The 22,838-nt window shown below is 60.2% G+C and overlaps 1 protein-coding gene and 1 pseudogene across 1 annotated transcript; both read left to right on the forward strand.

Moving 5' to 3' along the window:
• The first annotated feature begins 1,440 nt into the window (after positions 1 to 1,440).
• On the forward strand, positions 1,441 to 8,762 carry LOC133080520 (keratin, type I cytoskeletal 42-like; annotated as a pseudogene).
• Positions 8,763 to 10,860: 2,098 nt separating this feature from the next.
• On the forward strand, positions 10,861 to 14,921 carry LOC133080464 (keratin, type I cytoskeletal 17-like). The gene is made up of 6 exons (XM_061176366.1): positions 10,861 to 11,382; positions 12,449 to 12,531; positions 12,926 to 13,082; positions 13,700 to 13,861; positions 14,468 to 14,593; positions 14,697 to 14,921. The coding sequence occupies exons 1-6, from the start codon at positions 10,861 to 10,863 to the stop codon at positions 14,919 to 14,921; spliced, it is 1,275 nt and encodes a 424-aa protein (XP_061032349.1).
• The last annotated feature ends 7,917 nt before the right edge of the window (positions 14,922 to 22,838 follow it).

The raw sequence follows: 22,838 nt of genomic DNA on the forward strand, positions 1-22,838 counted from the left end.
CAGGAGGAAGTCCTCCCTGGTGTCTGGCCTCATGGAAGAGCCCCGGTGTTCTGACCTTGCTCCCTAGCCTTGACCTTGAGCCCCCTCCGTGCCCCCAGGAACCCTGAGAACCCCCAGACTTTACAGGCGGGGTGGGAGCAGGATGAACTCAATCAGGTTGTCCCCTCTCCCACAGTAGCTTGTGGAGTCCCCACTCTCCAAGCAAGGAGACATCCTTGCGTGCGAGGGCACTCACTTTCTTTCCCTGTGTGTGGGCCGAGAGCCCAGGCCAGCCACGTGTCTCCCTCCGCCCCTGCCTGGCCCGAAGGCCTCGCTGTCCCTGGAAGCTCCCCATTCAGACAGGCCCGGTGCAGACGCCAGGGTACTGGCAGCACATAAATCATTAGCACTGAAGCGATTAAGGCTGGTAATCTCCTGGCTGGGCGTGGGCGGTTGCCAGCTGCCAGGATGTGGGATTGTGCTTTGTCCTCGCAGAGGCCACGCTTCCCCAGGGCGCGGCGCCGTGGGGGGGTACCCGCCGCACAGGTCCTGCTTCTCCTGCGCCCCGCATCTCCTCTGGGGGCCCCTTGGGAGTGTCTTCCCGCCGGTACTGTGGGGGGGGGGGCGGGTGTGTGAGCAGGAGTGCCCTCTGCTTCCTTCTCTCCCTCAGCCCCAGCTTGACTGATGTCAAACATCTCTCCTGATTCCCTCAAAGACCCCCCTGGGAGGCAGGAATTACCCCCGTTTTGCAAATGAGGCAACTGAGGCTCTTGAACTGACTCCCTGAAAGGTTTGGATCCAAAGCTCCCTCAGGTCAGTGGCTGTGACTATTCCCCTCAGATAGGGCAGCCCCCAGGCCAGGGGCTACGTCTCCTCCCACAGACTTGGAATAATCCCAAGAGACCTGGGGGGCTCCCTCAGGTCAGAGGCTGATTCGCCCCCCCCCCAGCCTGGGGGGCTCCCTCAGGGCCACATTGTACGGGGTAGGGGAAGGTGTCCCCTGCATCTCTCCACCCTCTCCCTGGGACCCAAGAATGCTGGGTGGGGGGCCAGACCAGCCCCAGGCTCTGGGCCTGTGGAGCCTTGTTCCAGGCCCTTTCTGGCTCCCAGGGCTGGGTTCTCCGGACTCCCCCCAAGAATGAGCTCAGCCACCTGATTGCGGCTGAGAATGGAGGATCACCCTACCCCGGGGTTGCGGCTCCAATACCACCTTTGTTTCTAACAGACAGTGGGCTGCTAAGAAGCCATCGTGCCCAGGCCAGGCTCGGGATGCACTTGGTGTGTCCAGCCGGAGCCCTGGGCCCTGGGCGGCTGGTACAGAAGCAAATTACACAGCTGGGGTTTTGGGTCTGTCTTCAAGAGCCAGGGGCCCAGCCGCCCTTTAGCCTGGCTATAAAGGGCTATAAAGGGCTACCTGGGGTCTCTGTGCAAATCAGACCCTGCGCCTGACTTGTGGACACCATGGCCTCCACCACCACCAGCATCCACCGGCTTTCCACCTCCGGCTCCGTCAAGGGCCTGTGTGTGCCCAGTGGCGGGGGTTTCTCTCGATGTCTTCCATCCGTGTTGGGGGTGCCTGCCGGCCCCGCAGCCTTCTGGGAGCCAGCAGCTCTGGCAACATGTCTGTGTCCTCGTCCCACTTCTCCGTGGGCACGGGGGGCAGCTATGGCAGGGGCTGCTCCTGCAGCCTGGGTGGGGGCTTTGGTTCCAGCTTTGGGGTGGCAGACGCCCTGCTGGGGGGCAGCGAGAAGGAGACCATGCAGAGCCTCAACGACCGCCTGGCCTCCTACCTGGACAAGGTGCGTGCTCTGGAGGAGGCTAATGCCAACCTGGAGGTGAAGATCCACGACTGGTACAAGAAGCGGGGCCCCGGGCCCGCCCTCGACTACAGCCACTACGTCAAGACCATCGAGGACCTGTGGAGCAAGGTGGGCGCTCCCTGCCCTCTGTCCTTAGTACCTGCTTCTGAGTCACACCATCCCAACTTTGGACCTTTGCCAACATTTCTCCTCCAGCCTAGGTCTCCATCCCTTGCCCATTCATTCATTCACTCACTCTCTCACTTGCTCTGGAACCCAGCCCTGTACCAGTCACTGGTCCCAGGCCTGGAGGACATCCCATGCTGGGAGGCTGTTTGGAGTTCCTCCTTTCTGGGAGAGGGTATTTGGGGTGGGTGATAGAGGAGTGGGCAGGGAAGGCTTCAGAACCTTGACTGAGGGCAGCAGATGGCATTCCAGGTATAGAGATCAGTGTGGACAAAGGCATAGATGTGGGAACAAGTTTGGTGTGGCTGCTGGGAGATGAGGCTCAATGTCTCCTTCTCACTATCCCATTCTCCTTTGAGTTTGCCCCCCACCCCGCCTGCCTCACCTCCTCCAGGCAGTCCTCCTAGATGGACGGCACTTGCCTTTTATCCTTGGATCTGGGGGTCCCTTCCGCACTTTGAGGTTCAGTCTATGCTCTGTTCATTGGGCTGATTTCACTGAGTCTGACATGTTCTCACAGCTGCTTTCATTGTTGGTCCTCCTCACTCCTTCCATGATGGTCACTGTGGGGGTCCCTAAGAGCGGAGGCTGTCTCTGCTTGCAGATTGGTGGGGGGGTGGTCCCTGAGGAAAGGAGCTGTGTCTTCCCACTCAGACTGGAAGCTTCCAAGGGGAGATATTTCTCTAACTTAGTCTGAGGGAGGAGACAACACACATACACACACACACACACACACACACACACACACACTATGATCTCTGTGAACATGACCTTGGCATTCTGTAAACACGGCACCTGGGTCTTCTGCGCAAACCTTGCCCCTGGAGGGACTTACAGGGCTGCAGCCTCCAGAGGCAGGAGAGAGGTCAAAGAGGTGCAAGAGCCGGGCTTGGGGAGAGCCGGGCTGGAGGCTGGCTGGCCCGGGGTCAGCCCACTCAGTTTCCTGGTGGAGAACCAGGCCTGCTGCCCTGCGAGGGGCTTTGCCTGCTCCTGTCCGGGACCCAGGCCCGGAAGGGAACTCCAGCAATTGTCCACTGGAAGCAGAGCTACTGGGAGTGCCAGATCAGACACTGGGCTTGATCTGGGCAGCAGGGAACTCAGGGGAGCCCTGGTGAGTCAGTGTTCCTGAGCTTCGGGGTCAGCCAGCTCCTCACCGCCAGCCCCCAGTGCACTGTGCACCAGGCCTCTGAGTCACTGCCCCTCGGCGGTTTTTTACCACTGCCCCCTCGCTGGACCCAATCAGCCTCCTAAGCAGGGAGGTGGATGGGGGCCCAGTCTGCAGGTTACCGATGGGTCTAGTGAGGCCCTGGGGCGGGTTCAGTCAGACTGGCTCTTAGGTTCAGTCTGGAAACGGAGCCTGACTCAGGGTGCCTTTTCAGAACTTAGGGCCACGAGCGGGCTCTGAGGCCCAGGATGAGTTTACTGGGGCTGCCCCCTCTTACAGCTTTATACTTCAGCTCTCAGCCTTAAAAAATTCCAGATTCTACTCAGCTCATCTGCCACCTCCACCGCGACCTCCTCTCTGCTTGTTCTGGGCAGTGTGGAGGGGCCTCCCCCTCCCCCCAGCCCCATGGCCTTTGACCAGAGCCTCTCTTGGGTATTTCTCCCAACAATAACGACAGCAGCAGTGATAATAACCAACCCTCTGCTCCTTCCAGAGCCTCTCCCTTCCCTGTTGTCATTTAAACCTCCCAGATGACCCTGTGGGAAAAGAAAACCTTGCCCTAGGTTTGACGTGGGGCCAGCCATAACATTATTAATTATTTAATTAATCGTTTAATTAAACTAATGTTTCCTGGGGGCTGACTCTCGGCCAGGCACTGTACTCAGGGCTGGGGATTCCAAACTGAAGGAGACAGACATGAGACAGGGCCTTGTTCCTCTGGAGCTCAGAGTCCAGTGGAGGAGAGAAAAAGACACACAAAAAAGTCACAGAAAAAAATTGCACTTGGGAGAAGTACTGTGTAAGAGAGATGGGCCGAGGGGAGGTATGATGGGGAAGAAGGACCCAGACGGGGAATTGAAGAGGGCTTCCTGGAGGAGGTGGCAACTGAGCCTAGAGGTGAATTTATTTTATTTTATTTATTATTTATTTATTTATTTATTTTTTTGGCTGCATTGGGTCTTCGTTGCTGTGCGCCAGCTTTCTCTAGTTGCAGCGAGCTGGAGCTACTCTGTTGCGGTGCGCGGGCTTCTCATTGTGGTGGCTTCTCGTTGTGGAGCACGGGCTCTAGGTGCATGGGCTTCAGTAATTGTGGCACGTGGGCGCAGTAGTTGTGGCTTGCAGGCTCTAGAGCGCAGGCTCAGTAGTTGTGGCGCACGGGCTTAGTTGCTCTGCGGCACGTGGGATCTTCCTGGACCAGGGCTCGAACCCGTGTCCCTTGCATTGGCAGACGGATTCTTAACCACTGAGCCACCAGGGAAGCCCTAGAGGTGAATTTAGTTGGGGGAAGATGGAGTGAGGTCCAGGCAGCTTGGGCAGTGACCCTCATGGTGGGAGAGGGGTGCATATGGGTCTCTTTCCTGGCACCATGGTTACCTGTACCTGGGTATCATGCCCCCACCCCTTGTGAGCCCCCCAGCAGGGTGCTCAGAGGAGGAGACCCCAGGGACCCTCATCTCCCTCACTCTCGCCCACTCTCCAAAGGGCTGCAGGAGGGGTGTTGCAAGGTCTTCCTGTGGCTGCCCAGGGCGCTTGCTCACCAAGCCCACTGTGTCCCCCAGATCCTGGCGGCCACCATCGACAGTGCCATCTTGGTGCTGCAGATCTATAATGCCCGCCTGGCAGCCGATGACTTCCGCACCAAGTGAGTCTGGGCCTCGGGGACAGCTCAGGGGGCTGGTGGGGGTCTGGCTCTCTGTGTGTACGAGGGTGTCCTAATGGCACTCCATGGCTCAGGCTTCCCTGCCTCCCCCGCTGCCCTGCCAAGGTATGAGATGGAGCTGAACCTGCGCGTGAGCGTGGAGGCCGACATCAACGGCTTGCACAGGGTGCTGGACGAGCTGACCCTGGCCAGAGCCGACCTGGAGATGCAGATTGAGAACCTCAAGGAGGAGATGGCCTACCTCCGGAAGAACCATGAGGAGGTGAGGCCAGCTCGGGAATGCAGGAGAAACTTGCCTGAGAACAAGCAAGGCCGGGGCCCCCAAATCTTCCTGGGCCAGGGCCACGCTCTCCATCCAGTTCCCATCTCTGCTGGGTTCCTGGCTCTGACCCTGGGAGACTCTCATTGGGCCCTGGTTGAGGCCTGGAGGGCCCTTTCCCCCCAGAGATACTTCTCTGTCCCTCGAGGCACTGCCTACTGTGTGGTGGCGGTTAACTATCTAATGGGCGAATCAGTCTAAGAACACGCAGGCTAATTATTATAGTTAATTGTAATGGTGATAGTCGTAACAACCACAAAAATCTGCCCAGCCCATTATGAGTGTTTCACAGCAATTATCTCAGCTGATACCGACAGCCTCACTGGGAGAAAGGAGCAAGTTCTTCTCTTTACCAGTGAAGAAACCGAGGCTCAGAGAGGTTAAGGAATTTGTCCAAGGCTGTACAGGGGTGGGTCTTCCCTCAGGTCTGCCTGAGCCATATCCACACCCAACTCTGACTCTACCACTCTGCCACTTCTCCCACCTCCCAGGGACCCCAAGGCTCAACCCAAGGATAGGGATCCAAGACCCTGCAGGGGGACTAATGAACCTTGTGGCTTTCTTCCCATCCGACTTCTGGGCTGGCCTGAGCTGAGGGAGCCTAATGCCCGAGTAGCAGGCGTCCAGAAAATGTCTCTACTTGGCTTTGAGACTGGTTATAGGGATTGCATCCCCCAGCAGATTCACATTTCCTAATGAGGTCTGACTCCGCCGATACCGACAGAGGGCTGCTTTCCCCATGCCTGTGCTGCGTGGTTGGTGATGGGGGTGAGGCGGGTGGTCAGGGCTGGAGTGAGGTTGTCCTGGCTCATCCCCCACCATGACCGGGAGTTGCCATCTCTCCCGGCCCAGCACACACCGGGACTGGGCAAAGTCCACCCCGTGAGCGTGTGTTGGGGGAGATTGTTGATATCCACAGCCCTGCATGTTTGAGACATGATGACATCCACCTCCACCTTCAGGGTGAGGAACTGTTGGCCTGTCTGTGTCTGTCTGTCCTCTGCACCCATCTCCCCCAGACGTAGAAGGCAGCCCCAGGGACTCTTCCCAGGATGGCCCTGAGTGAGCTCCTGCTCCCCTCTCTGCCCAGGAAATGAACGCCCTGCGAGGCCAGGTGGGTGGTGAGATCAACATGGAGATGGACGCCGCCCCCGCTGTGGACCTGGGCCGCATCCTGAATGAGATGCGCGACCAGTACGAGAAGATCACGGAGGAGAACCGCAAGGACGCCGAGGACTGGTTCTTCAGCAAGGTGGGTGGCCTGCGTGAGCAGGTGTGCACACGTGTGCGTGCATGCGCTGTGTGCTGAGCACATGTTGGAAAACTTACAGATCCACAGACTGTGGATTCCCAGCTGGAAGGACCTTTGGAAACCAGGGGACCAACCCCTCACGTTCAGGGGGACATCGTGAGGCTCAGAGAGGCCTTACGCTCACACAACCCTTCACTGTGGCCTGGGGAGCAGATCCAGGTCTCCTGATCCCACTAGGGATTCTCCCAGCCCCGGCATTGGTAGGTAGGTGTGTGTCTGGATGCAGACTCTCATGCCCCCAGTAAGCATGCACTGAGCAGCTGCAGGGCCCGGACAGTGACAGGCACAAAAAGAGTAAAACCCAGGGCCTGCCCTAGAGCAGTACCTGCAGTCCAGCGAGGAAACAAACGACCACAGAGCAAGGTGAATTCTACAAGTTCCAGGGTATGCAGGTGGGCTTGGGGCCCTGCAGAGGCCGGGGAGGGGCAGGTCTGGGAGGTCAGCCCCCTGCCCCTCCTCTGCAAGCCTCCGCAAGCCCCTAGGGCCCATCCTGCCTTCCAGACGGAGGAGCTGAACCGCGAGGTGGCCACCAACACCGAGGCCCTGCCGAGCAGCCGGACGGAGATCACGGAGCCACGCCGCACCGCGCAGAACCTGGAGATGGAGCTGCAGTCCCAGCTCAGCACGTAGGGCCTCTGTCCCCTCCCTGTCCTGTACCCGTCACTCCAAGTGGGCCCCGCCTCCTGGACCCCCACTCGGAGAACCAGAGGCTGCCTGCCCCACCTGCCACTGCACACTCTGCCCCACTTACTACCCCACCCACAAACCCACACACGTGGGGCCCCCTGCTGGGGGCTCGGTCTCACCAGCCACCTCCACCTTGACCCACAGAAAGCGTCGCTGGAGGGCAGCCTGGCAGAGACCGAGGCGCGCTAGGGGGTCCAGCTGGCCCAGCTGCAGGGGCTCATCAGCAGCATTGGGCAGCAGCTGTGCTAGCTCTGCTGTGACATGGGCTGCAGAACCAGGAGTACAAGATGCTGCTGGACGTGAAGACGCGGCTGGAGCAGGAGATCGCCACCTACCGCCGCCTGCTGGAGGGCGAGGACGCCCAGTGAGTGGAGGGCGCCCCGCACCTGCTCGGTGGGCTGGGTGGCTTCACCCAGGGAGGGCCAGCACCAGCCGAGGCAGGAGGTGAAGCTGAGAACACTGGCTTGGGTCCCACTCGATGGAGTAGGCAGTGGGGAGCCACGGGGGCTTTTGCGCAGAGAGAAGTATGATCATCAAGACATCTTAGAACATTCACTCTGGCTGCAGAGGGAGAAATGCATCCGAGGGGCGAGGGTGGGGTCAGGGAGACCAGTCAGGAGGCTGGAGCAAGGGCGTCAGGCCAGAGAAGACCTGCCATAAGGCGGGCGAAGGGCAGGGAAGGGGAGGTGGTGCACCAAGAGGATGTGTTATAGCTGAAAACAGCAGAACTGGATGCCTGCATGCAGGGGCAAGCGTGGCTTGCAGGCGGGACTCGATGAACGTTTGAGTTAGCACATGAAGTGGTTAATGATGATCCTGGCTTTCTGGTTCCAGTGATTGCATGGTTGGTGATCCCATTGTCTGGGATGGGTGGCGATCTGGTTTGGAGTTGGATGGGTGATGGGGCGCTAGTGTAAAGGGGCCGAGGATGTCCTGGAGTCTCCATGCTTAGTCACACATTCCAGCTTTTTGCTCTATGACGATGGCTAAGTTTATCTACAGTCTAGCCACAGTCTCTCCTGCTTTAATTAAGTATATTTGTTGGGCCCTTCAGGATCTGGAGAAACCACTTGCTCAGCTTCTCCTTGTAAATCCCTGGTTGGCCGCAAAGTGCCTCTGGGCCTTCTGTTGGGGTATCCCCTTTCCTTACTCCTGCCCACTGGGCCTGTGCCCTTTGACCCTGTGGTTGCCATTCTTTCCTGTATACTCCCTGCTGTGATTTCTGTCCGATTTGCTGGGACCTCTCTCCCCTCGGCCGGGGGCCTCCCCAGCTGCTCCTCCTCCCAGGGGGCTGGGCTCCCAACCAACACCACTGGGCTGACAGGTCCCCCTTTCCCTGCAGCCTGGCCACCCAGTACTCCTCGTCCCTGGTCTCTCAGCCCACCCGGGAAGGTAAGAGCCTGCCCCGTCCTGCCCAGGGCGGGTGGGGAGAGGCTGAGGACCCTTCTGTGTGGGAGGCTTGGGGAGGGCCTCCAGCCTGAGGTTCCCTGTGCCTCCCTCCTCCTCCGCCTGTAGCCGCGGTGACCACCCGCCAGGTGCGTACCATCATGGAGGAAGTCCAGGACGGCAAGGTGGTCCCCTCCTGCGAGCAGGTCCATCGCTCCCCCCACTGAGGCCCCGTGTACCTGCGACAGCCCAGCCTCCAGGGTCAAGGGGCAGCCATTGCCTGCAGCTCCCAGCATGCCACTGCTGTGCCCCGAGTGCCCGTCTGGGCCACCGCCCAAGAGCGGTTGCCTTTCTGTATCTGCTTCCCACAGCCCCTCACCAAGGGGACCTCCTGAGTTTGCCCCAGTGACTGCAATTAAAGCTTTGCTTGAAGTTCAATACCTCCTGTGGTTTGGTCTGGTCATTGGCTTGGGCAGTGTGGGCTGAGGGATGGGGGGACAAGGAGAGTTTGCTGAGGGTTTGGGGCTGCTTGTCCCCTGCCAACCTGTTCTGCCCACCCCATTCGGGCCTGGGGCTCAAAGGAGGGAGACGGGAGGCTTGAGGGCTGAGAGATGGGACAGCCCATCAGGTTGGGAAAGTTCCTGAGAATCAGCCCCTGGGTCCCTATTGCCTGTGGCTGGTCCCTGGGAGGGCCCCATAGACTTTCCGGGGAGCCACACCTGTTATAGACAGCTCCCTGTCTCAGCCTGGGGCCGTACAAGGTCAAGATCGGAGGGAGAGGGGCTGGGCAGGGCGCTTTCTGGAGAAGTGGTCCTGGGTGCTGAAGCGTGCAAGGGATGGCAGTGGCACGGCCAGTCCAGGAAACCAGACCGGCTCTGTTGGGCTTGCTGGTGTGTGGGGTGGGGTGGCCCCTCTGCGTGTGAGCATGGGCGGGGGGGTGTCCTCCTTGCTTTGGTGGCTTGGCAGCTGCTGGGCTCTTGGGGAATCTCTCTCAGCTGCTGGCAGGGGCTGTCTGGGCCTGTCTGGGAAGTGGAAGCCATCGGCAGTCTGAGACACGAGCACGTTCCGCCCACTGGGCCTGCCGGGACCCTGGAACTGAGGGTGGTGGGCAGGGCAGGGTGGGGCTGTGGGGCGGGCACCTGGCCCATCCTGAGGGGCCAGGTCAGGGGATTGGGTGGGGCCCCTGGGGGAGACTGCAGGGAAGGGGAGCGGGGGGGGGGGGAGGGGGGGGAGAGGGGAGGGGGGAGGGGACTGGCCGGAGGGGCGGGGTCTCAGGAAGACCCTCTTCTTGGGCAGTGTCCTTTAGATTTCCAGCTGGCTGGGACCCAAAGGTATATGCCCCCTGCCTGAGGCCTCCTGGGGAATAGGAGGGGTAAGGAGGGTGGAAGGGGCCTGCCCCTCACCCTTCTTCCTGTTGCCTTTACCACGATGCCCCCTCTCAGCCTGCCACTTCCCCAGCCTGCAGCTAAGCTCCCCTTTGCCCACTCCAGCCCAGGACTCCCCACTTGTGAGAGAAAGATGGGGAAAGGTCAGAAAAGGACACTGGGTCTCCAGGGGGTTCCAGGGATGGGGACAGGGTCAGAAAACTGGACAGAGGGAACCACGGCCCCTGCAGTGCTTCCTTGGTGTCAGGGCTCTGCAGAAGGGGGCCAGTGTGTCACAGGCCCCTGGGGAGGCGTATAGGTGCTGTGGCAGGGTGCGATGAAGGATGAAGGATGAAGCCCTGCCAGCCCCGTTCTGAGTTAGGTGGGGCGGTGGGACACTTTCCCTCTACAAGCCCCAGTTTCCTTATCTGTAAATGGGGTGGTAATCTGAGACCTGACCGAGCTACTGTGTGTGGTGAGGCTGGTGGGTTTGGGTCTAGTTTCCAAGGCAGGATGGGGTACCGGTCCTCGCTGTCTCCCCTGCACCTCGCCCAGGGCCAGGGTCGTGTGTGGCGTGGTGTGTGGCTGGGGGCAGCTGCCTGGCAGGGCTCAGTGACGGTGATGTCCTGCTATTCCTCTTGTCCGTACTAGGTCATGGGAAAGCGTAGCTGAAGGGCCTGCCTGAATCACAGGTGACAGGCCTGAGACCAGGGACACGCACATACACACAAGCAGACGCCCAGCACGGGGGTTCGGAAGAATGATGCAAAGCCCCGACGGTGGGAGGGAAGGGGACCCACAGCCACCTGGGAGCTGGCGGGCAGCCAGCGGTGATGAAAGCCCAGGGGAATGGAAACAGAGGAGCGAGCCTGTTGTGATCGTTACGCCCATTTGTTGGGGCTTATAAAGGAGGCGGGCGAGCCCTGGCAGCAACACACACCTTGGGCCTCTCTGCTCTCGAGCCCTTTCTCTCTGTGTCTGCCTGCCACCCGTTGCCGCCACCATGACCACCACCAACCGCCAGTTCTTCTCCTCCAACTCCATCAAGGGCTCCTCTGGCCTGGGGGGCGGCTTGTGCCTCACCTCCCGCCAGCTGTCTGGCAGCCTGGGTGCCGGCTCCTGCAGGCTGGGGTCTGCCGGCAGCCTGGGCAATGCCCTTGGGGACGGCAGCTACTCCAGCTGCTACAGCTTCGGCTCTGGCGGTGGCTATGGCAGTGGCGGCTATGGCAGTGGCGGCTACGGCAGCGGTGGCTATGGCAGCGGCGGCTATGGCAGCGGCGGCTTTGGCACTTGTGGCTATGGCAGTGGCTTTGGAGGTGGTGATGGGCTGCTGGTGGGAGGCGAGAAGGCCACCATGCAGAACCTCAACGACCGCCTGGCCTCCTACCTGGACAAGGTGCGTGCCTTGGAGGAGGCCAACACGGAGCTGGAGGTGAAGATCCACAACTGGTACAAGAAGCAGGCCCCAGGGCCGGCTCCCGACTACTGCCACTACTTCAAGACCATCGAGGACCTGAGGAACGAGGTAGGGGCTGTGGTGGGAGGGGACCTGGCGGGGCACAGCTTTTCCTCCCCTACCTCCTGACCTTGACCAAGGCCTGGAGTCCAGCCTGGGGGCTGCCACAGGGTCTTGGGGAACTAAGGACAGCTTGGATCCGGCTTGGCTTCTGGGAGCCCACCTTGGGGCCACCTTGTGGCCTATGGTCTCTGTTTTTGGGGCAGCAGCCTGGACTAGGGACAAGCAGGCCTTGTGGAGCTCCTTTGAGCCTCAGTTTCCCATCACGGAGATTTTTGCCACCTTGTGTGATTGTAGGATAAGGTGAATGGATGCATGTGGAGGGCTGGGCCCCTGGGGTCGCTGGATACTCAGGCACCTCTTCCCTTGGAACAAGAGGGGGATTTAGGGCTACAGTGAGGTCAGGGGTCTGAGTGAGCTCCTGCTGGCACCTGCTAGGAGGAGGAGGCGAGAGAGAGGGGGCGGGGCCTCAGGAGGCCACTTGTGTGCCTTATTTGGGGATTTTTCTGGCTTCCCCATCTCTCCTGCTGTGCCCTCAAGACTGGGGCTCAGCAAACCTGGGGCGGGGGCGGGGCCGGGGCTGCCTGCTGGAGCCCGGGATCAGGGCTTAGCAGGGGTCATGACTTCTGATTTGGAACTACTCTTTGGTGAGGGTTCCTTTAGTCTTCCTTTTTGGGGGAGCCTCTCAGGGACACTATATCCCCAACTGTAAAATGAGGTTTCCCACATCCGTCTTCTTTCCAGGATTCGTGAACAGCTTCTGCCCTGGGGCATCCTCCCATTCTTTTTTTGTTCTCCTGCATTCCCAGCCTGGCACTCCCAGATGGCTGTCCACTCTGGTTTAAGGCAGAGCCTAGCATGAGGGTGCGGGGCAAGGTTTCAGCCATCAGACTCGGGCTGGCCCCGCCTCTCTTACCAACTGTAATGCAGTAAAGGGGAATGGCTGGGTGGGAAGGGAGCCTTCCTGGAGGAGGCAGCCACATCCTGGCCCCCAGACAGAGAGACCCATCTCAGAACCCTCGTCTGTGCTGAGCTACTCCCACCCAGTGACCTGATTACTCTCCCATCTTCCCAGATCCTCATGGCCACCACATACAATGCCAACATCCTGCTGCAGATCGACAATGCCCGTCTGGCTGCTGATGACTTCTGCACCAAGTGAGCCCTGGCCAGGGGGGCTGGGGAGGAACTGGGGGCACCCCTCCCTACCCCAGGACTCCTCAGTTGCTGGTGGCAAGGTCCAGGAGCTGGGGGTGGGGGAGTCCCTGCTAAGAGTCCTGCACCTCTTAGCCCAGGATGCAGCAAACGCAGCAGATGCTGAAGGTTGCTGGGCTTAGTCAGGTGATGGAAGAGCGGGAGGGGAGGCGGGAGGCAGAGAGGAGAGGAGCCAGGAAGCCGGGTGGGGGTGGGGCCTTGCCCTGCGTGGTCCCAGGCCCCCAGGGCTGCGATGGGCTTCTCCTGCACCCCCTCATCGTTGGGAGGCAGGGTCCTGGCCAGAACCTGCACCTGCCAGTCCAAGCATCTTGACGGAAATCTCTGGTTCCCTTCGCAGGTTCGAGACGGAGCACGCCCTGCGCGTGAGCGTGGAGGCCGACATCAATGGCCTGCGCAGGGTGCTGGACGAGCTGACCCTGGCCAGAGCCGACCTGGAGATGCAGATCGAGAACCTCAAGGAGGAGCTGGCCTACCTCCGGAAGAACCATGAGGAGGTGAGGCAGCCGGGGCAGTAGATCAAAGAGGATGCTGAGTGGGTGGCAGGGCTCTGGGGCCATGCCAGGTTGAGACTGTGGGAAGAGCACAGGTGTCCAGGCTGTTCGCCTTACAGCGCTGCCCTGTCTGCAGAGCCCTGATCCCCATGCAGGGCAGCCTCCTCCACGTACTACCTTGCTTCCCTGCATCTGGGGAGCCTCCCAGGGGCCTGCAGAGGCCTCTTCTGCCCCTCCTGGCTTCCCTCACCAGGACAGGAGAGAATCGAGGAGGTTGCCCCCTTGTCCCAGCTCAAACCCTCGAATCTGGCCCCTAGGTAGATGTTTGGAAATTAGATGGGATGTTTTGGGGGCTCAGGCCTAAGAATTAGATTTTATCTTCAGAGAGCCCTCAGTCTAATGGGGGAAACACAGAATCTGTCCTCAGGGAACCCCTAGCCTGATGGTGGAGGCAAAGCCCACATAGAGCAGGTGGATAAAAATCATTCAGAGGGTCAGAGGGTAGAGGGCAGGCAGAACAAAGGAGGTGTCCTTGGGAGGGGTCTGGAGAACTTGCGTGGGAAGGGTTGGGAGTGAGAGGTCAGGATGCATGCCCACACCCACCATCCCCTCCTCCACAGGAGATGAATGCCCTGCGAGGCCAGGTGGGTGGTGAGATCAATGTGGAGATGGACGCCGCCCCCGGCGTGGACCTGAGCCACATCCTGAATGAGATGCGCGCCCAGTACGAGAAGATGGCGGAGAAGAACCGCAAGGACGCCGAGAACTGGTTCTTCAGCAAGGTGGGGGCTGCCGCAGGCCAGAGGCCTCCCCCAGGGGATGGGGTGCAAGGCTTGAGTCCCCACAGTAAGCCCAGCGCCTGGCATCTTGGGTGCCTTATCCCCAGTGAGCCACACGGACACCAGGGGTCAGGGTCGCCTGTTGCATCCACAGGCCTGGAGCTTGGCTGAAGCTGGGATCTGGTGGGTGGGTAGGGAGCCCCCCTCAGGAATAAAACCAGAGGGTCAAGACCCCAGGAGCTTGCATCTGTCGCTCAAGAAGTCAGGAACTAGCACCAGGGGTCCTCAAGTTTCCTATTCTTGTGCTTTACACTCGCAGGGATTAAAGATAAAACTTAACATCCTTTCAAAGGCTTCTGGGTTTTGGGAAGTGGGAAGCTGGTGGGAAGGCACTGCTCCCACAGTCAGGTTTGGGAGGAGGCCTGAGAGGCCCAGGGGAGGTCAGGAAAGTGGCCATGGTGAGGGGGTGCTGGGGGGAGTGGGGAGAGCCCAGGTGCCTGTCTGGGCACAGAGTGGGCCGTGGGCTGAGCATATGGAGGCCATGGGGGTCACCTGACTTGGAGACGGGAAGCTGGGCTCACGCTGCCCTCTCCTGTGTCCTGTTTGCAGACAGAAGAGCTGAACCGCGAGGTGACCACACACTGCGAGCTGGTGCAGAGCAGCAAGTGCGAGGTCTCAGAGCTCCGGCGCACCATGCAGGCCCTGGAGATCGAGCTGCAGTCCCAGCTCAGCATGGTAGGGGCGGCTGCCAGGCCTCGGGGGTGGGGGCGAGGCGCCCAGGTCCCTGGAGGGGGCACTGAGAACCCTTCTGACCCCTGCCCCTCCCGCTCTCCTGCAGAAAGCATCTCTGGAGGGTAGCCTGGCGGAGACAGAGAATCGCTACTGCCTGCAGCTGGGCCAGATCCAGGGGCTGATCTGCAGCGTGGAGGAACAGCTGGCCCAGCTGCGCTGCGAGATGGAACAACAGAGCCAGGAGTACAAGATTCTGCTGGACGTGAAGACGCGGCTGGAGCAGGAGATCTGCACCTACCGCTGCCTGCTGGGGGGCGAGGACTCCCAGTGAGAGGGGGCCCGGGGCCAGGGCTGGGGGCCTGGGGCAGAGGTGAGGCTGAGACCCACATCTAATCTTCTCTCTCTCTTTTTTTTTGCAGGCAGACTCTGCGCAAGCTCGATGAATGTAAGCATCTTGGTAGCTGAGGGTGGGGCTGCATAGGGCAGGCGACCCACCTGTACGTTGCTGGGGGAGGGTGTCCAGGAGCTCCAGGAAATGATGGCTGATCCTCAGCAGGGGTGGGCGAAGGGACCCGGTAGGGCTCAGGGTCCTAATCAAATGAGGGAGACACTATCTGGTCCAATGGGGGAGGGGCAGGGAAATGGCCCTTACCTTGGAGATCCTAGTCTGAGGTGGGAGACATGGTCCCAGCTCTGGAGACTCTCATCTGATGGGGAGATAGGGACATGGTCTCATGATCTTTGCTCTTGGGACCCTACAGATGAGCAAAAGCAGTCTTGTGTCTGGAGTCTCTTGTCTGATGGCAGAAAGGGACTTGGTCCTTGTCCTCCAGATCCCAGTCTGATGGGGAAGAAAAAATCCCAGCCCTGGGGCATCTAGTCTAAGAGTGTGGACCAGGGTCTTGTCTTGGAGATCCGCTTCTGAAGGGAGCATGACCCATGCCCTTGAGACTGCAGAGAAATGGAGACAGACCCCATTTCGTGTAGCATCCAGTCTGTGCAGTCTTTCTCTTGCAGAAGGACATGTGGGTCAGAATCAAACCATCTATTCGGGAGGCAGGATTCACCCAGGGGCACCAGCAAGGAACAGGGTGCGAGGGAAGGAGTGGCAAGGTCAGGGGGACACCCGTGCGGATGTGATGTTGAGGGGCCAGCAGAGGTGTGGACACCAAGCGGCCATGGGAGAGGAGAAAGCTGGCTCCGCTCAGGGGGCTGGGGGCTGAGCCAGGACCTCTTGGCCCCCGCCCACCCTGAGTGTCTGTCTCCTGCAGCTGTGACCACCCGCCAGGTGCGCACCATTGTGGAAGAAGTCAAGGATGGCAGGGTCGTCTCCTCCCACGAGCAGGTCCACCAGTCCACCCACTGACAACTCTGCTCCCCCCGCCGGCCCCTCTGGGGCCCCCCATTGGCTCCGCAGACACCCCAGCCCCAGCCCCCGGCTTCAGTCCCTTTCCCATCCCCCCTCCCTGACCAATAAAGCTTGTTGACTGAGACATGGAATGCTCCCTGTTTGTGGCCACTGACGTGGCCCTAGTGCGGAAGGGGTGAACCGGTGTGGGGGGCGAATGGGGGCAGGGGGAGGAGTCCGTGGACACCCACTGTTGTTGACTTGGAGGTCAGGGGTCATCTTAGAACAGGGTGAAGACTAGGTCCGGGCAGAACTCGAAGTGGTGGGGGCTGCTTTTTATCTCCCAAGAGCTGGTGATCCCGGGGAGGGTGGTTCAGGCAGCGCCAGACCCAGGGCGAGGTCAGCGTGTCAGGGGGAGGTCTTAGGTGTCCTCTTCTTGGCCTGTAATTGGGTCCGTGACCTTGGGCGGCGCCTTCCCCTCCCTGAGCCTCATTTCCTCATCCATAAATGGACAAGATCTCAGGAGCCAGAGACGCAGGGATAAGGCGTCCGACCGGTTGCTCCTCACGGTCCTGTGGGCTGTGTCCTCCTCTAAGAGGGGACAAGGTGGGGAGGGGGCAGGGAGGCAGGCCAGGACAGGAATCAGGATCCTCCTGAAGTGGGGGATGGAGGATGGAAGGCAGGGAGGCAGGCTGGGTGATTAGGGCCCAGGTTCCTGTGTGAGTCTCAGGAAACCCCTAGAAGGGGTTTGTGGGTCCGGATGCTCCCATCGCCTCAACCCGAGGAATGTGAGCTGAGAAGCCAGGTGTGGGAGAGAGGGTGGGGCCTCTCCCAGGGATATGCCTTCAAATGGTGAGCTCAGGATGGGGCGTTCAGGGGACGTTGTGCCTGGGGAGCGGCACTGCCCTCCCTGGCACTTTGTCCCCTCTTGGTTCCAGCAGCTTGGAGGTCGGGGAGGTGGGAAGCTGCCTCCTGGGGAAGGGGGAGGGGCCGTCCTGCCCCAGCCGCTCCAGCACCCTCCAGCCCAGCCCCTGTCACTCCATGGGCAGGCGCTGAGCCAGCAGGAGAGGAGCCCCAGAAGTCTTCCTTTGAGTAAATCTGGAAACCAGTGGGCCAGGCGGGTCTGATTTCCTGGTTTTCTTCAAGAAGTGGGGGTGGGTGGAAGGGGTTAACGGGAGAAGGGATGCCCTCACCCCGGTTCACTGACAGGCCCCCTCCAAACACCTGCTCTCGCCCGGTGCCTGGAGACCGAGGGCGCGGCCGGGGCAGGGAGGGGGCAGGAGCAGCCAGAGCCCCAAGAGGCTGGCGTGGTGGAGGCGTGGGACCAGCGGAGGCCCGGGAGGAGGAGGTGGGGCAGTGGCATGAGCGCTGTCTATGACGTGGGCAGCGGGGTGTGAGGACTGGGCAGGTCACAGGCCCTCTCTGGATCTCAGAAGCCACAGTAAAGGAGGGGTGAGATGAGCCGCAGCTAACGGCCCTTCCGGCCCTGATCCCAGGGACAGGGAAGACAGTGAGTTCCTTTCTGTGGCAGGCACGGCAGACTGGAGTCCAGGGCCCGTGTCTGCAGAGGCAAATGCCGGAATCAAAGCAGGCTGGGAGCGTGGGCTCCACTCCTGCAGGGGCTGGCATCTCTCAGCTGCCTGGGCAGCAATCAGGGTAGGGATGGACGGCAGGAGGGAGGGAGGCACTGTACCCACCAGGCCCCCACCGTACATCCAGCCACAACCGGGAGAACCAGCCCTGGGCTGAGGATGGTCCGTCTGGGGGTGATCTCATTTACCTGAATGACAGTCCCAGGAAGAGGGGAGGGTCCGGGAAGAGGTGCCGCATTATGTGGATGGGGACACTGGGGCTCCGAGGAGCGGTGACTCAGCCCCTGTTCGGAGCCTGGCATGTCAGGGGTGGAGTAGGGCGTGGGAAGGGAGGCAGCTATGCTGGGAAAGCGGCCAGAGCCCCACCCCCTGCCCAACCCCAGGCTCTTAGGCAGGGCCCTCTCTCCCCGCAGACTCTGGGGGTCCACTTTTACTGATGGGGTGAGTGAGGAGGGGTCAGAGTGTGGGGCTGGGAGAGGCAGCCCCTGCCCACAAAGCGAGTGGGTGGGTGGTCAGGAGGCCACGATGGGGGAGCAGCCAGGTGTCCCGGGAGCTGCACCAGGAGAGCAGTGGCTGCGGTACCAGGGCTGGAGGTCCACAGGGCAGAGTGCTGGGCCCAGAGAGGGAAAGCTCCGCCCTTTCCAGGAGTGCTCAGCCCAGGCCGGGGCAGGTGGGGGCCGCAGGGAGGAGTGACTGGGGGTGGAGGCCTGTGGTCCCCTTGGGGATGGTATGGCTTCGTCCAGGCACACCACGCTGACCCAGGCTGCTGGGGCACGTGCCTGCGGCTGGACCGGGGGACCCAGCTGTGGGACTCTCCAAGGGACTCACAGTTCATCCACACCCGCCCACCTGCTGCACAAGATGTTTCAGTGAGCCGGTCTGTGCCTCCCCTGGGTGCCGCCTCGCCCACCCTCGTACGATGGACACACGCACCTGATGCCCAGGCTCGGGCCGGCCACGGGTAGTCAGCCCCCGTGACTCTTCCTCCACCTCGCCCACACTCTGCAAGGGTGACCTGACGGTGCTTTCTGCAGAGAAATGACATGGCAGTAACAATGTCCACGGCACTGCGTTGCTCCGTGCCTGGGTCTGCACTGGGCCCGGGGGAAGGCAGAGACCCAGGCCCTGGTTCGGAGGGACCCTGAGGGACCCCAAGGGACCCCAGTCTAGGAGTGGTAAGCCGGGCACAGTGGCAGGCCTGACAATCCTCCCTCAGCCCTTATGCAGTGTGGTCTCCTGTGCCACCCAGGCTTTGGGGGGCTGAGGGGAACAGAGGGACCAGAGCCAGGACAGTTCAGCCCCCAGGCAGAGTCCAGACTATCACCCAGCTTAACTCAGCCACAGGCTCCCCTGAGGGCCCCTGGTTGTGCAGACCATTGTGAGGGGCTGCGAGAGGCCCTGCCTTGGAAGAGGGAGATCCAACACCGTGGGGGAGGATCGCCTAAGGTGGGTAAGGCACTCACAGACTCACCCAGATCCTGGGACCAGGCACGGGGCCGGAGCCTGCCTGGGGGCCATTTGTTCACTCCCAGAGAGCCCATCCCCTCTCTGCAGGCCCCCTACCCCCCATTATGGCCTGAACACTCAGTGTTGGGGACGTCTCTACCTCCTCCAGACATTCTGCCCTGAGGGCCTCTCTGTCTTGTTCTTTGCATCTGACTGTCCACACAGTGTGTGGCACATAGTAGGTGCTTTATAAATACCTGAAGATAAATGCAGTGATAGCCACCAGTCTGTGACAGCTGCTTTATTTATTTCACCTCTCTGTGCCTGTGAAGTAGTGCTGCCATTCCCATTTCCCAGAGAAGGAAACTGAGGCTCAGAGGGGAGGAACGACTTGCCTAGTATCTGACCCCTGCTGGCCCGACTCCAGCCTGCTCTGTCCTGGCTCATCTGGCTCCTCTCGTTCTTCATCCTGCCCTGAAGCCTGTGACTGTGGCTGTCATCAGTGGCTGGGGGCTTTGCAGCCGCCTCCTCTCTCCCCTCAGGCTCCCTGGAGTCTCCTTCCCCTCCCCTCCCCTCCCTCCCCCAGCCGCCTCTTGGTTCCCAGCCTAGCTGGTCACCAGAACCCCCTGGGAGCTTGTAAAACCTCCCCACCATCAGGCTTGTCCTGGGCGATGTTGATGAAGTGGGTCAGAGCAGGGCCCAGGAATCTGTATGGGGATTCTCGTGTTCAGTCAGATTTGGGAACCACTGCAAGTTGAGGTGTGGCATTGGCCAATAATATTTCCTGGCCAATTCAGGTATGTGATGATGATACCTGGGATGGAGCTGGGCCAAGGAGAGAGGAAAGAGGCTTGGGTGGAGGAAGGAACCCACTGCCTGGAGGGGTGGTGAGAGTCTGTGCTCTGTGCCGACCAGGTCTGGTGATTCTGGCTCTTGGCAACCTTGGGGCAGGTGTGCCTCACTGGCATGTAGGAAGTGCCAGCTGCATCCTGCAGGCCAAGCATCCCAGGTTTCCTGCTGCACTGTGCTGTCTTCCCAGACTTAGTTTTCTCTCCAGGGTCAAATGATAAGTTCCAAGGTCAGAGACCACGTCAGCATCTCTCTCCTCTCTGCCACACCCCAAATGCTGGACACATGGTGGGTGCTCGGTCTGTGGTGTTGATTGAGTGATCTGATGGGTTGGTTGGCAACTTCCGGCAGCTTCTCAGCCCATGCAGATCCCCGACCTCCAGGGCTGGGCCTGTGTGTAATCCCAACCCCAACTCCTCCAGGAATGGGGGCAGGGGCGGCGATCTGGTGAGAAGGGAGGTGGAGGGTTGGGGGGTGGTGCAGAGAAGGAGGAGCTCCCAGAGACCACCGGGAGAGTCAGTGTGGATTTCGGTCAGGGTGCTGGACCTGGGTCTAGTCTCTGCTCCTCTGCTGCTGCTGCTGCTTCTTTTTTTAAAAAAATTTTTTTGGCTGCGCCATGCAGCATGTGAAATCTTAGTTCCCCAACCAGGGATTGAACCTGCACCCCCCGCATTGGAAGCATGGAGTCTTAACCACTGGACCTCCAGGGAAGTCCCTGCTCCTCTGCTTCTGTCCTGTTTAACATGGAACAAGTCTTTGGTGCTCTCTGGTTGGGGCTTGGTGGTCTTTGCTGATCTTGAAGGCCATTTCCAGTTCCGAAGGTGATGAATCTGTGATTGGACCTGAACTCCAGGCCCATCCTGAAGCCTGGGATGGTGGGAGTTTTGTCTAAGATTCCAGGGTCCCTTTTGCCTATTTTGGGGGTTAGGGGAGGGAATAGCAGGTTCTCTCTCCCAGGCCTGGCCCTGAAGGCATATGCTGGGTACCAGGTCTGCTCATCCCTCTGGGCCCTGTGCCTCCAGATGAGGGACATGATGTGGCAGAAACAAAGCCCTGGTTATGCGGAGACAGAATTTCCTGCCCCAAGGTTCAAGGTGGTATTGCCCAGCAGGACTCAGGCTGAGGCAAGCCCTCTTCCGCCTCCTCTCACCTCCACAGAGGCACTGCAGAGCAAGGACAGTGGCCAGCTCTGTCGGTCACCCCCCAGGGCACCCCAAGGAGGCCTCTTTGTTGGAGTCCAGACCCCCCAATCCTGCCTTTAGCCCTCAGGCCAATATCATGCCCACCATGGGCAGAGCTCATTCCAGGCACCTCGGGGAGGCAGATGATAACGGACATGCTTGCCAGGCATTGCGGGAGAGTTGAAGACAGCCCATCTCTGAGATCAAGTCCCGGCTCTGCAGCTTAAACCCAGTGTCTTTGGGCAAATCACCCTCTCTCTCTGGCTCTCTTTGGTTCTCCTTCTCTCCTCCTCACCTCACAGGGTTGATTCAAGACAGGGATGTATGTTGGAGGGGCAAAAAGAGAGTGGTTCAGGATGGTGGAGAGGACTCGGGCTGGGTGAGCAGACAGACGGGTTCAAGCCTCAGCTCCCCACTGACTGGGGTCTTGGTAAGCCCACTTACCCTTCCAGCCTCCTCATCTGTGAACTGGTGGCAGGAATAAGGCCCCTCACAGAACTGTGTGGCATGTATAGGGCACTCCATGCAATACCTGAGCGTGGCAGGTGACCAGAGAGCCACCTTCCCCCGTCTCCTCGACTGAACGAATAAAGTTGCCAAGTCCAGCCTGGAAGCTGTGGACTCTCCAGAGAAAACTGTTGGGATCTAAGCCCTGGATACAGTGTGGGGTCTTGGAGTCTTGTGGCGGGGTTCGGGGTCACAGGTAGTACCGGCAGCAGGATGGGGAGTGCCTCCCACCACAGTTTACGGTGGGTGCCTGTGATTAGGTGAAGCAATGCGCTGGGCGGGGGAGCTGCTCAAAGGGTGGGAGTGTGGGAGAGCAGAGGAGAGGGCAGGTGCCAGAGCATAGAGGTGGGCGAGGAGGGGCGGGTGAGGGGTAGCTGGGCTGGAAAGGAAGGAAGGGGAGGCTGGGGGTCAGGGCTGGCCATTGGGGAGGGGCCAGCAGGGTCCCTCATGCATGTTCCTTTGTGGCTGGTGGTGTGCCCTCCCCTTTTACAGATGAGAAAACTGAGGTCCAGAGGCTCATAGACTAAAGGACTACCTATGCCACGCAGCTTGTACGGGGCAGGGCAGGGATTCAAGCTGCTACCTGCTCGTTTCATGGTACATACCACTTCTGGCGGTCCTGGGGGCTCAAAGGCAGCCTCTGAAACTGGGATAAGAGTCATAGAATTTTTAGAACTGGAAAGGACTCTGAGATTGCCTAGTTCAGCCTTGTCACTTTACTGAGGGCAAACAGAGGCCCAGAGAAGGTAGATGGCGGGTGGGGGGCACAGGTCACACAGTGAGCAGAGCAGAGCAGGACCATGAACCCAGCTCTCCTGTCCACAGCCAGCCATGTAGGGTTCCCACAGCTGCATCCCGAGACAGCCCCTGGACAGCATCATTGAGGCCATTCATCCAAGGTTGTCACCGTGGGGCAGGGAGTCCTTCCATGGGTTGACTCACTGCCCAGGGATGCAGTCACCACAAATTCGCCTGTGCCAGGGCACTGCTGGCCCCTCAGGCTCCAGGAACTAACTCCAGCTAGATTCCCGTTGCCTAGCATGAGTCACCACCAACTTGAGTTGGTATGTTTTCTCTCGGCTCCACACCCCCAAAAGCTGGGTGGGAACTCAGAGAGGCACACAGGAAGTGAGTTGACCCCGGGCTGAGTAATCTGGAGAGGGGAGTTGGATGGGATCTGGAGTGATGAAATCCGGAGGGGGGCCCGGAGTCAGCAGCTGGGAGGGCCCCTCCTTCCTCACGTGCATATAAACGTTCCTGGGGTTTGAGGACGCCTCAGCATCCTCCCAACCTCCCCGAGCACCTTTCTCTTCTCTCGTCTCACC

This window comes from Eubalaena glacialis, chromosome 19 (assembly GCF_028564815.1).
Source record: "Eubalaena glacialis isolate mEubGla1 chromosome 19, mEubGla1.1.hap2.+ XY, whole genome shotgun sequence".
NCBI lineage: Eukaryota > Metazoa > Chordata > Mammalia > Artiodactyla > Balaenidae > Eubalaena > Eubalaena glacialis.

Coding starts and splice junctions, on each gene's coding strand:
- LOC133080464 (XM_061176366.1), top strand. CDS start 10,861: ATGACCACCACCAACCGCCAGTTCTTCTCCTCCAACTCCATCAAGGGC. Junction 11,383..12,448: donor TCGAGGACCTGAGGAACGAG/GTAGGGGCTGTG, acceptor CCATCTTCCCAG/ATCCTCATGGCCACCACATA. Junction 13,862..14,467: donor AGAACTGGTTCTTCAGCAAG/GTGGGGGCTGCC, acceptor TCCTGTTTGCAG/ACAGAAGAGCTGAACCGCGA.